Source organism: Henckelia pumila, chromosome 3 (genome assembly GCF_033568475.1).
Source record: "Henckelia pumila isolate YLH828 chromosome 3, ASM3356847v2, whole genome shotgun sequence".
Classification (NCBI taxonomy): Eukaryota; Viridiplantae; Streptophyta; class Magnoliopsida; order Lamiales; family Gesneriaceae; genus Henckelia; species Henckelia pumila.
In genome coordinates this window covers 101,300,049-101,312,274 of record NC_133122.1, presented here as the reverse complement: position 1 = coordinate 101,312,274, position 12,226 = coordinate 101,300,049, and the positions used below count along the sequence as shown (strand labels likewise).

Genomic DNA, 12,226 nt, shown 5'->3' with positions numbered 1-12,226 from the left:
TGAATTTGTGTTAGGTCACCATCAGGGCATCTAGGTATGTTTGTCACCTCCTGTACCGATGGCTCAACGTGGTACATACCAAGGCCCAAGTTGTTCTCTATCAGATATTCTTGACCTCGTATCTTGATACCCAGTTCATTTATATTCATGCGCATATAATAGTGTATACTCATACTCTCGTACTGAGCATGTTAAGCTCACTTTCGGTTATTTTTTCTGTTGGCTGGATGCCCTATTCCATGGGGGCAGTTGCACGTAGTTCTCCCGAAGATAGGGAGGTTTGGTGGTAGCCAAGGCTGGATAGCGAGGTTGACCACTATGTTTTGCCTACCTGGTATTATTTTATTTTTTTAGATTCCGCAGTTGCTCTGATTAAGATTATTTTATTGATTAATTGCATGCTTAAATTCTGATTAGTAGGTGCTCACGACACGGGTCACTATATGTATTCTGCTGGGTTAGTATTTGATTTAAGTTTCCTTAGTTTTCTCAAATTATTGTTATTTAAGTTTTAATTGCATGCTTAAATATATGTTAGTAGGTAATTTATGATTGAGTCATTACAATTTATGTGTGTCATTAAAGATCGTAGTTATTGTAGTGCTGGTACTACAACAATTCATGGTTTTAGTTATAGGTTGGTTAAAAATACAAAGAAAGTGGTTTTATAGAAATGACACAATTTGTTCAAAAGCTATTTAAGAACACTATAAAATGTAATTAACACATTGAAATACAAACTATAGTTCACATATTTACAATAACAATATTTGAAAAACAAAACTTCGAGGCCTGATGCACAAACATGCCTCTTTCTTACCAAAAATCTAAAAATAAAACGTAATTATATTTTCTGTACATTTTTATTTCACTTAATATATTCTACACATAGTACACCTAAACAAACACTAAACTATAAAAATACCAAGGATGGCCTCAAAATGATCACTGCATAAAATAGGCAGCATTCATTTCGTCAGTACCTCTACAGGCTTAAAAACAATTTACTGGGAAACTCTATGCTACATCCAATGAAACACACCTTTATTTAATATTTATTCGATATCCTGGCAATATCGAAATTTGAATTTATAAGTAAGCATCACAACCTATATAATGCAGCATTGATCGAAGCGACTGCTGCGTGGGCTCAAGTTTTGTTGGCACGTTTACTTGAACTGCAAAGAGTGAAACCACAGGCCGGTGGTCAGAAAACCTTGATTCACCCCTACTATAGCTCATCTGTTTAAGCCCTTTGCCTTTCCATAGAATTCTGTCGCACCTATATATGTGAATTAATAAGAAGCTTAATCGACATGAAACCGAGAGTTTTGCACCGTTATATGCGGACACACAAGATGAGATGACGTACCAAGCCGGGGTCCTCCGCTTCTGTTTAGACGTGGACGATTGGTTCACGTATTGGTCAGAATCAGGGAAATATTTGTAGGTGGGAGCAAAGGATATTGTCCCTTCTTCCCATCCTCTGAATACTCTACCAGCTCTTTGTTCTATTCTCAGCTGCAGTAACATACTTCTTACATTTAGTCATTTGTACTCGATACTTGTACTGATTCAGAAAATTTCCCATTAGATAGATTATATAATTACCTGATCTTTCAGCAAAAGGGCTTGCCAGTCTTTCATTTCTATTAGATCATATGTATCCCCACAAATTGACGCGATTCGGTAATTCAAGTCCCCGAGCAAAATTATCTTGCTACAACATGAACAAGTCATTGCAAAGTACAAGCATTACACATCAATGCATGCAGCTACGGAAAAATGGATCAGACACTACTCACTCATGATCCAAGATGCGTGCGGGTGGATCGGACTCTCCAAGAATCCTACACGCATTAGAGAATCTCGTTCTCTTTAAGATTTCCATCACATCCGAGTTTCTTCTCATAGCATCGCCTTCTTTCTCTCCCGAGGCCAAGTGAGCGCACACGAAACAGAACGATGTCTGATGCAGCGTCATGCTTATAGATACCGATCCCTACGATATTCAAATCAGTAACCTAAACAATTAACTATATAAGATAACATGAAATGTGTTTCGACACGAAATCAGAATGAGGAGAGGAAGATACCTTATTTCCTAGGCGCCCCAAGATGCCCGTCCCAACACGCGAAACGTTTAAACTGGATATATGTTGATACACGTCCTCATGAACCCACACGCTCAAAAATACACCCACCATTTGCCTTCCGACAGCCATGCAGTATCGGTGTCGCATCGTTGTACAATGCAGTTCAGGAGGACTAGGGGAGGAGCCCTGTTCGCTGAAGCTCGAATTCGATCCGAAGCTTTCGAAATCCGTGTTTTTGATGAACTCGTATTGAGAGGGAAATGAATCCGAGGACAATAGGTGTTGTTCATTTAGAGATTTGTGAATCAAAGAGAGCCACTTTGAAGCCGCGGCGCCATCCTCGGGGCCTAGCACATTCCCTGCAGTTAGAGGTACAATTTCCTGGAATCTGCTTTGAACATAACCCCCCAAAAGATATGGTTAAAGGGGAAAATTTTTTTGCCTTCATTTAATTTTTTATAACAACATATTCATATTTTAATTACAAAATTAAACATTTGAATTAGGAGATTGAGAGGCATACCCAAGTACATAAATGTCTGCTGGTGAATTGGTGCTTAGCCAGTCCTTTAAGTTTAGTTCAAGTGGTGGCGACTTGCCTCCTACATTCCATGTTCCAACCAACATCCTAAAAAAAGTTTTAATTTTATATGTTGAATCAATTATTCAAAATATAGTGATACAATCTTAACATTACTTTTTTCTACCAGTTATTATATTATACCAATTTAATTTTTCACAATCACAAGGAGTTTGACATCGAGTTTAACTTATAGCAGTTGGATGAGGATGAGTGTTATACCGCGTCATATATTTTTTTATGGACGGGTCAAAATCAATTTGTCAACACTCCAATACAAATGTACAAAATGAAAAATAGTACTGCTGATAAGAATCTAAGTCTGTGAAGTTCAAGTTATATTAGCAAAAACATAATTTTTTTCCATAAACATAAGAAGATCCATCTAATGAAATGGTGTCAAGAGCACATCCTAAATATAATCTTATTAATATAATATATATATTGTGCTCACATAATAAGTAATAACATAAATACAACCCTATTTTTATTACAAAAACTCTTATGTGATTGTTTTATGAATGTATATTTGACTCGACCCAGTTCATTAAAGATATTGTTGTTTATATCTAACTTGCAATTTCAATCGAAAAAGTTTTATTGTGTGAGATATGATTTGAATAAAAATTATTATTTTCATAAAAAATGCTATTTTTTGTTGTATATATAAATCGAATCGACTCATCTTTTAAAAAAAATTGATTCATAATACCATTACGCAAAAGACACCCTTTTTTCTATATGCTTAGTCAATTTTTTTTTATCTTGTGATTAAATATTTTTAAATATTATCTTCTAGAATTCTAATAAGAATTTTATAGTTAATTTTTTTTTTAAAGTTATCTTCTAGAATTCTCTAAAACCATATTAAAAATCCTGGAAGTTTGAAACGAGTTGGAAGTCTTATCACAAAGTCAATATGATTGTTATTAAGCTTACGTCACCATAGAATACTCAAACATTTATAATTAAAATTAGGGCCGTGATACCGAATCAAAATACCGAATTTTCGGGATATCGTATCGAAATTTTTTTGATATATAGATATTTTTTTGATATATCGATTTTTTTTTTTGTATCTGTATAGTATTAGTATAGATTTTTTCCATACCAAAATTTTGGAATTTCGATATCGGTAGCGGTATGAATTTTTTTTATACCAATATTTTTGATACGATATACAGAAAACCAATATCTAATCAAAATAGTTGAATTTCTATTCTCAATAAAATAAAATAAAATAATAATTGAATTTCAATTATTAAAAAAGGTTATTTTTAGACCACTCATATTTAAAGGGTTGAGAGACATGGCTAACGGTATCGAAGCAAGTACAATCGTGTTACAAGAATCGAATTAATCTAATTACATGTCCACATCCTTAAAAAATACCATGGGTCTACATGTTAAAACATGGAACGAAGATTACCGGAGATCGATGGTATCTGTTATAGGAAGCTCGAGCTGGTCGAATCCTGGCCGTTCCTTTCCGTTATTCGCCTCCATCAACCACTTTTCTAATAAACAACCATCAGATTAAGAACCTTGATTTTTCATTAATGACAAACATTTTAAAAAAACATATATAGGAAAAGCTGCGATCATTTACAGTATGAAATGAGTAAAGAATCAAGCTACAAGTTTGATCTACATGACTATATGAGACCGTATAATACATCAATTTTATGAGACAGATCTTCTATTGGGTCCGGTTTATGAAGAAATGTTACTTTTAATTTCAAATGAATTATCAGTAAGACAGGTCGACCCGATCTATTTCGAAGTAAAAAATAATATTTTGATATAAAAAATATAATTTTTTTCATGGGTTCAGTTGAACATAATATCTGCCTCATAAAATTAACTCGACACGATCTCATAAAGTATTTCATGCCGGAGAAATACAGGCGTATAATTAATTCATTTATCCAATCATGATTTACAAAATAGCTTAGATGGGCAGAAATCCTTGAAACACTTGAGAAGTACATTAAGATAAAAGTTATGAGATACCAAAAAGGCACATCTATGGACCGACATTCACCTGATAATTCCTCTGGTACGATGGCGTTGCATCCATCGTGGAAGCCACTTCTTCTTTTCCCACCTTTTGCCAAAAAAGATAAAAGATTTAACAAAAAAAAAAATTGAAGTTTTCAAATATATTACAAAAATAAATTAATGAATATGTAAACTCTACCCTTTATTCGATAATAATCGGAGTGGGATTGATCCACACCAATACTCTTCATATTCAACCATTTCCTTACCACCATTCTTGGCCAATAAGACTGCAAGAAAAACCTCGATTAATTCTACGACCAAACTCAAGATACTAGATTGCATATGGATTGACTTATTTCGATTCGAGACTCAAAAAAAAAAAAAAAAAAAAAAAAGAAGAAGAACAACTAGGTGAAACGAATTGCTAATGACTTCGTCAAATATTTGAAATCCATAATTATTGATTCATAATTCATAACAATTTATATGTATTATTTCAAATACGTTTATTCAAATATATATAATTTCGGATAATATGAAATTATCCGAAAATGTCATAATTAAGTTGAAGATTGTAATATTATCGAGTACCTCAAGAGAAGTTCCCTCCTCTATGTCGTTTGATATCCGCCGCAAACAAATCTGAAAACAAAATGAGTCGAATAAGGCTACCAACATTATTCATATAGTAAACAAGGAGATATTTTGCAAATTATTCAATGATAAATTTGTGGTTGGGAAGATTGTTCAAGATGAACAAGTTGGCTTTTTTATTAATATATATATATATATATATATATATGTATAGTTTAATTTAATCAAATTTGTCAGCATGTTGACAAAAACAAAGTTTTTACATTTAGAGTTGAAAAAATATGTCAAAACTACAGAATTGGTAGGATATTTTCGTGGTGTAGATTAGTGGTGTGTTATGGAGTGTGCACTGTCCAAATGGAGCATAAAAAAGTAGCAATTTGCATGGAGAATGGGGACAAGGGCCTAGAAATATCTGAGGTCCTAAACAAACATTGACAAAATTACTCGTTATTATATATTACATGCGAAACAACATGCAAATATATTGTTAGAGTAGATGTCCTGCAAGCCAACTCTTGGCTAGGTATTTTATTGACTCACGTTTAATAAACAATATTTATTTTAATATAATTATTCTTTTATTCAATTTTGGCATTTACTTTATCTGCATACCCATGCAAGTTGCATAGATAAAGACCTTGAATATACTATAGTAAATAAATATGAGGTTGTACATGTGATGACAATCATGAAACACATATTTTAATTACTGTATATTCTAAATTAAGTTCCTAGTCGATTGGGCCGTCCAAAATAAGGACAAGGATCGCTCGAGCTTGAGACTAGAATCTGTGATGTTGTGTACCATGTTTCATTGGTATGGACATAGAGATGTTCAATCATACAGATTGGTGCTCATACGATGAGTTCATTGAACTACCCTCCCTCGGATTTCCCAAGTGGTTATTATTTATCGAGTGGATAAATCCGTGGTTATGGTTGTACACCATTAGTCCTTACGAACCGAGATAACACTGAGGCTCTACATGCTAGGATTGTGCTTTGACTCGTTTACCGACTCCAAGAGGGTCATCAGGTGGCGAGATTGGGTACAGCTACGACACATGTAGGAGCCAGTGCATTGTAATCGGGAATTCACCGCTCACCTACAGGTGTGGAAATCCTATGTGATCTTATGAGATAGTAGTGCATGGAATCTCTGGCCAGATCTAGAGTATGAAATGTACATTAGGGTAAAGTGGTTCCCTAGTTGTACATGCGATGCCACTATGTATTCTCTTAGATGTATCACATCGTTATCGAACTTCACATGCAACCTTCGATGAACCAATGGTTGCAGATTCGATCGGGATGTATGAGATAAAGGGACCGTACTGTACGATAACCATAATCGATTGGTTCTTGCAGGCACTATCAGTGATACCTAAGAAATCATGGGGCGATGCTACTAGACGCTCTTACCATGACTCGATGGGTCCAATCATAAATGAATTCTGACATTCTTATGATCAAGGAGTTGATGCATAGAATGAGGCTAATAATGGTAAGCTCGTATAAAGGACAATGTCCTGAATTACAAAGAGTTGTGAACTCACGGCTAGCTGTATCCTTGAACCATTGAGGGTCACACAAGCACTAGTTTTCCTATTCCCATCGAGATAATAAATTCAAAGAGTTGAATTTATAATAAACAAATTTGATTGGATCAAATGATAATCTTATAAATGAGTTTATAATGGCTTATAGAATTTTTTAGAGCACAACTGCTAAAACAGTTAAGGGAGTGCACCTACTTAATTTGAGTGGAAGTGTTTCAAAATTAGCAGCTGTCTTATTTATGCTTTATTGGTTTCGAAAATTGAAGTGTGCATCATAATAACGATTAAGTTAAATCGTCACATCGATGATATTAGATCATCAATTGGGATTATGATAATATTAATACAATGGGTGCATGAATCATGGGCTAGTAGGAGTACAAGTCCATCATGATAAATTATTAAAGTAATAGACTTTAATAAATTAATAGTATTCTAGTTGGACTATAATAAGGCCCACTAGTTGTATTAATACATGGTATTAATTTGTTTAAGAAAATAATATTGATACCATAATATATAAATTGCACACAAAGAAAACTATGATATAATATAATACATATATATATATATATATATATATATATGTGTGTGTGTGTGTGTGTGTCGAGAATATCAACCCATGATTGGAATGATATTTTCTAAATCTTAATTATGTATATATGTAATAATTAAAGTTGTTTAATTTAATTTACATATATAATTAAGATATACTTATATATATATTAATATATATTAATATGGATAGATTTTTTTCGAGACTCAATTCATTCTAGCAAGCAATTTTTCGAAATTGCTCTCTTCATTGTGCTCTAAGGATTTCGGCTACCCTAATCAATAGGAATTTGAGTCGTCACTCTTTATTCATTCAATCTCAACGCAAATTTTTTTTTTTCTCTTTAGTGCGAGTTAGATGAGGAATAGGCAAACTGGTCGTGGACTTGATTCGAAGATTGAAGATGGAGATACTTCAGTTGATCGTTCGTAGGGAATTACAACAAGAGCTATATCCGTTAATCCCGGAATAGTTGGTGCCAAGTGAGATATTCACTAAAGGTATAATTTCGTAAACATCCTATGAATGTCAATTAAACCATACGAGTGCCCAAACATGTTTTGAATGTCAAGACGAAAAATTTTAAACTTTCACTGCGTCTTGGGCACCAGAACACGGTACTCCAACAGTGGTATCAAAGGCAGGTTCTCTATATCGTATGGTTAATTTCATGTTGAGTTTTTTTTTTTTATAACCGCATAAGAAAATTCTGAAAAATAGCAACACCTTAAAATTTATTTTTTTCAATTTTTTTTTTTTAAAAAAATTAAATTATGTTACTGTTCACGTGTGAACATCGTTGTTACTGTTCACGTGTGAACAGTACGGGCTGCCCGAATAGTTCGGGCAGCCCCAATGGGCAGGCTGCCCGAATCGTTCGGGCAGCCCTTGGAGTGAGATTGGGCTGCCCAAAAAGTGTTTGGGCAGTCCCGAAAAAGTACTCGATGCGATTTTATAATTTTTGAATTAATTTGGGTTAAATTGATATTTTATGAAAATTTGACTAATTTATACTTACAATTAATTTTTAGTAAAATTATAAATATTTTCTTATGAAATAAATAATTAGAATGTGATTTTAATTATTTATAGTAAAAGGAGTTTTACAAGAAATTAATTATTATTGAATTAATTGGAAATTAAATAAAGAAATTTATTTAATTTATTAATTCATTTAATAATTATGGCGGTTAGTAATAAAATTACAAGATACATGATTTGTTGGTTTTTTTATAATATTTGATATTATATGCATGAAGGATGATCGAGAGCCATGACCAATATGCTAGGTGTATGTTAGGATATTTTACTGTTTTTATTATTTTTTTATTTTGAATAAAAGTGAGCTTTGTTTATGGCCCGTTCCCACCCCATGAGATGTATCCCTTATGTGTCATGGCTATTCAAATGTAATTATTAGAATTAGTGGGAGATCAAGATTGAAAGATGGTGGGCCCAATGAAAAAGATGAAGACATGTAAAATATTGGAAGCTTATGTAATAAGTTGCATTTGCATCCCTGCATTTACCTAGGATTTGGACTTTGATCCATGTTTGGCTCACATGGATCAAATAGTATCGGCAATCGATCATCCTTGTTTATTTAATTATCATATTATGATATATGTGATATATAGTAATATGCATGTATGTATATTATTAGATAATATAGTTGCATGAATCCGGCAAATATACAAAATCATGACACACGATTTTTTAAAATAAAATGATGAAACAATTTCAAAATTAAAATCCCTTATTTTGAATGAGATTCAAAATTTATATCAAGCCACAAAAGTAAAAATTAAAAGAGTTTAATTTATTCTTGCCTTCCATCAACGGTGGTTGCATGATGAACGCTACCCGCGACCAGTGCCTGGCTCATATTATTGGGGAGGTCTGGACGCCGGAAAGCTGTGACTTCCACTGACATAGATGATGTGAATTGCGTGGAACTCCCATGACTTCAGCTCATATTATTGAGGGAACTCATGGCGACCGTCTACTACAATTCAATATTGATGGTTCGCCTTGACACTCGAAGATAAACGACGTCATATTATTGGGTCCTTATCAAGAGTGAGGCAAAACACGTGGAGGTTGCATGGGGATGAAATTGGACTCTACCTTTTAGAAATTATGATTTGCTGATATTATTTGGGATCATGAATGTCTAGATTGGACTCTACGTGCTCACTAAGAAAATGCGAATTCTCGTTTTTCACCAGGGGGTGGTGAAAATGTAAAAATAGTGGGAGAAAAATTTATAAAATAAAAGTCCATATTTTATATCTACAAATTATTTTAAAATAATTAGTAACTGTTATCTGTTTTTCATTTTCAGTATGCTCAAAATGTCGACACGTAATCCACTTTCTATCATTCTTGATCAAAACAAGTTAATCGGACCTAACTATAATGACTGGCTGAGGAATTTAAAGATTGTTCTAAATTCGGAGAGGATCGCGTATGTGCTTGAAAAGAAGCCCCCGAAGGAGGCAGCTGCTAACATCAGTGAGACTGAGCTAGCCAAGCTTGATAAATGGTGGGACCATGATCTTCAAGCTAAAAGCTTCATCCTTGCTTCTATGTCGAATGAACTGCAAAGGCGGTACGAGGATGCTGCGAATGCTGCTGACATTCACTATCATCTGAAACAGTTTTATGGTGTACAAACTCGATCTGAGAGACATGCTATTGTTAAGGAACTCATGACTACACGCTTGCGAGAAGGGGCCTCGGTCCATGAGCATGGTGTTATGATGATTGGGCTCATTGAGAAATTGGTGGGACTCGACGTGGTTATGCCTGCTGAGCTCTCGACTGAAATTCTCTTGATGTCACTCCCTTCCTCATTAGATGGATTTGTGGTAAATTTCAATATAAACAAGCTATAGGTCACCCTTGAAGAGTTGGTCAATATGCTTACTACTTATGAAGCCACAATCAAGAAAGAAAAGCCTGTTCTGCATGTGGGCTCATCATCCGAGACGAAAAAGGGAGCCCAAAGCAAGGGGAAGAAGCGTTCTGCCCCGCCAAAAAGGAACAAGCCCAATAAAAATCCATACAAGAAGCCTTCTCAAGGGCCCGCAAATCCCGACAAGAAAGAACAAGTCTGTTTCCACTGCAACAAGCCTGGACATTGGATGCGTAACTGCACTGAATATCTAGCTCATAAACGTTCTGGCCATGGTATGTTTTATATTGAAGTTAATATCTCAGTCAGTTCTTCTTCTTGGGTATTGGATACCGGATGTGGTTCTCATCTATGCAATGCTTTGCAGGTGATGGCAAGAAGCAAGAGACTTAGAGAAGGAGAGACTTTTCTAAGACTTGGAAATCGAGCAAGGGTTGCTGCCAAAGCCATAGGAGATATTACTTTAATATTAGACAATGATTTTAATTTACTTTTGAGAGACGTTTTATATGTTCCTGATTTGGTTAAAAATATTATTTCTATTTCTATGATTGATAGAGATAATTATTCTTGTATTTTTGCTAAAGGAGTTTGCAATATTTACAAGAATGAATGTTTGATTGGAACTGGCTAATTACAAAAAGATCTCTACAACTTAAAATTAAAGTATATTCCATTAAACAATGTCCAAACAATAACAACAACAAACAAAAGAAAGCAAGATGGTCAAAATCCTACACACATATGGCACGCTAGACTAGGTCATATTTCCCAAAGAAGAATGCACAAACTAGTGGGAGAGGAAAGGTTTGACTTGTCGAATATAAACTCTCTACCTACTTGTGAGTCCTGTCTAAAAGGAAAAATGACCAAAACTTCCTTTAAAGGGAATGTGGAACGTGCACATGATCTTTTGGATTTGATCCACACGGACGTATGTGGCCCACTAAGTGTTAGCACTAAATATGGGCAATCCTACTTCATTACCTTTACTGATGACTACTGTAGTGACCCTACCTGGATCCACTAGCTAATCAGAGTTAAGAGAATAATTAAGCATGCATTAAATAAATTTCTGCAGAAGACTTAAATAAAAACAGACCGGCAGAATACAACCGGTTAAACCAATTCGAATAATACAACCAAATCGAATAAATAGCCTAAAGGCAAAACCTACAGCTAATCCTGCTGTCTTCACTGGTCACTGGCTACTCCAAGCTCCGGGTGCTCAATCCTGCACCTACACCTGCCCCATCGAATGGGGTGTCCAAATATATAGAAAATACTGGACGTGAGATCTAAGCTCAATACGAAAGCACTGGATAAAACATATAAATATGATGCATGCAAATGATAGGGTATCCATATCAGGATAACTGTATATAACTGCTCAGTAATGGCGCCTAGGACATGAGTGGTACAACCCGGGGAGCAAACCCTGCTTACACTGCTCATTCTTATAGGACGTGGACTGTGTCCCCAGATGCTAACTACCCATGACCCGTCAGTCACTGGGCACTAGACATCACCCGTCCAGACAGGGCTGAGCGGTCCTACATGGCTCATCTCACAAGATGGACAGACACAATATGATATGCACATGCTGCATAATAATATGACACACAAATGCAACATATAAGCATGCAAAACCCGCTGGCTATCTCAGTCTGTACTTACGTACCTTACTACAGGCAGTTCCTAGCAGTCCCACTCTAGGTTCCCAGCCTATATCAGCTCTACAATGCAAATACCCATGCATCAATATTTAAGCTATAAAATCCTTAACTAAGCTATTGCATACTCCTAAATAATTTAAGGAGACCATAGCTATACCTGCGTCCGTTGTCAGCCCGCTGATGACAATTGCCTCAAAACTTAGGCACATCTTTGCCTCGATGTCGGGATCTCTATGCCACT

The 12,226-nt window shown here is 34.9% G+C and overlaps 2 protein-coding genes across 4 annotated transcripts; one reads left to right on the top strand and one right to left on the bottom strand.

Moving 5' to 3' along the window:
• Positions 1-728: 728 nt before the first annotated feature.
• On the bottom strand, positions 729-5,341 carry LOC140890507 (type I inositol polyphosphate 5-phosphatase 8-like). 3 transcript variants are annotated; one of them, XM_073298353.1, is made up of 10 exons: positions 5,272-5,341; positions 4,877-4,967; positions 4,721-4,783; positions 4,106-4,193; positions 2,620-2,724; positions 2,097-2,484; positions 1,806-2,002; positions 1,612-1,720; positions 1,373-1,521; positions 729-1,282 (listed from the first exon to the last, which is right to left on the bottom strand). In XM_073298353.1, exons 2-10 carry the CDS (start codon positions 4,950-4,952, stop codon positions 1,090-1,092), a joined length of 1,368 nt encoding a protein of 455 aa, XP_073154454.1. In that variant the 5' UTR covers positions 4,953-4,967; positions 5,272-5,341; the 3' UTR covers positions 729-1,089. The 3 variants fall into 3 exon arrangements, with proteins under 3 accessions (XP_073154454.1, XP_073154455.1, XP_073154456.1); XM_073298354.1 differs by lacking the exon at positions 5,272-5,341 and having other exon boundaries at positions 4,916-4,963; XM_073298355.1 differs by lacking the exons at positions 4,877-4,967; positions 5,272-5,341 and having other exon boundaries at positions 4,106-4,188; positions 4,721-4,771.
• Positions 5,342-9,746: 4,405 nt separating this feature from the next.
• LOC140889265 (uncharacterized) lies at positions 9,747-10,289 on the top strand. Its single transcript, XM_073296980.1, has one exon. It carries the CDS (start codon positions 9,747-9,749, stop codon positions 10,287-10,289), a length of 543 nt encoding a protein of 180 aa, XP_073153081.1.
• The last annotated feature ends 1,937 nt before the right edge of the window (positions 10,290-12,226 follow it).

Coding starts and splice junctions, on each gene's coding strand:
- LOC140890507 (XM_073298353.1), bottom strand. CDS start 4,952: ATGGTGGTAAGGAAATGGTTGAATATGAAGAGTATTGGTGTGGATCAA. Junction 4,784..4,876: donor CGATTATTATCGAATAAAGG/GTAGAGTTTACA, acceptor TTTTGGCAAAAG/GTGGGAAAAGAAGAAGTGGC. Junction 2,725..4,105: donor ACAGATACCATCGATCTCCG/GTAATCTTCGTT, acceptor AACTTTTTTTAG/GATGTTGGTTGGAACATGGA.
- LOC140889265 (XM_073296980.1), top strand. CDS start 9,747: ATGTCGACACGTAATCCACTTTCTATCATTCTTGATCAAAACAAGTTA.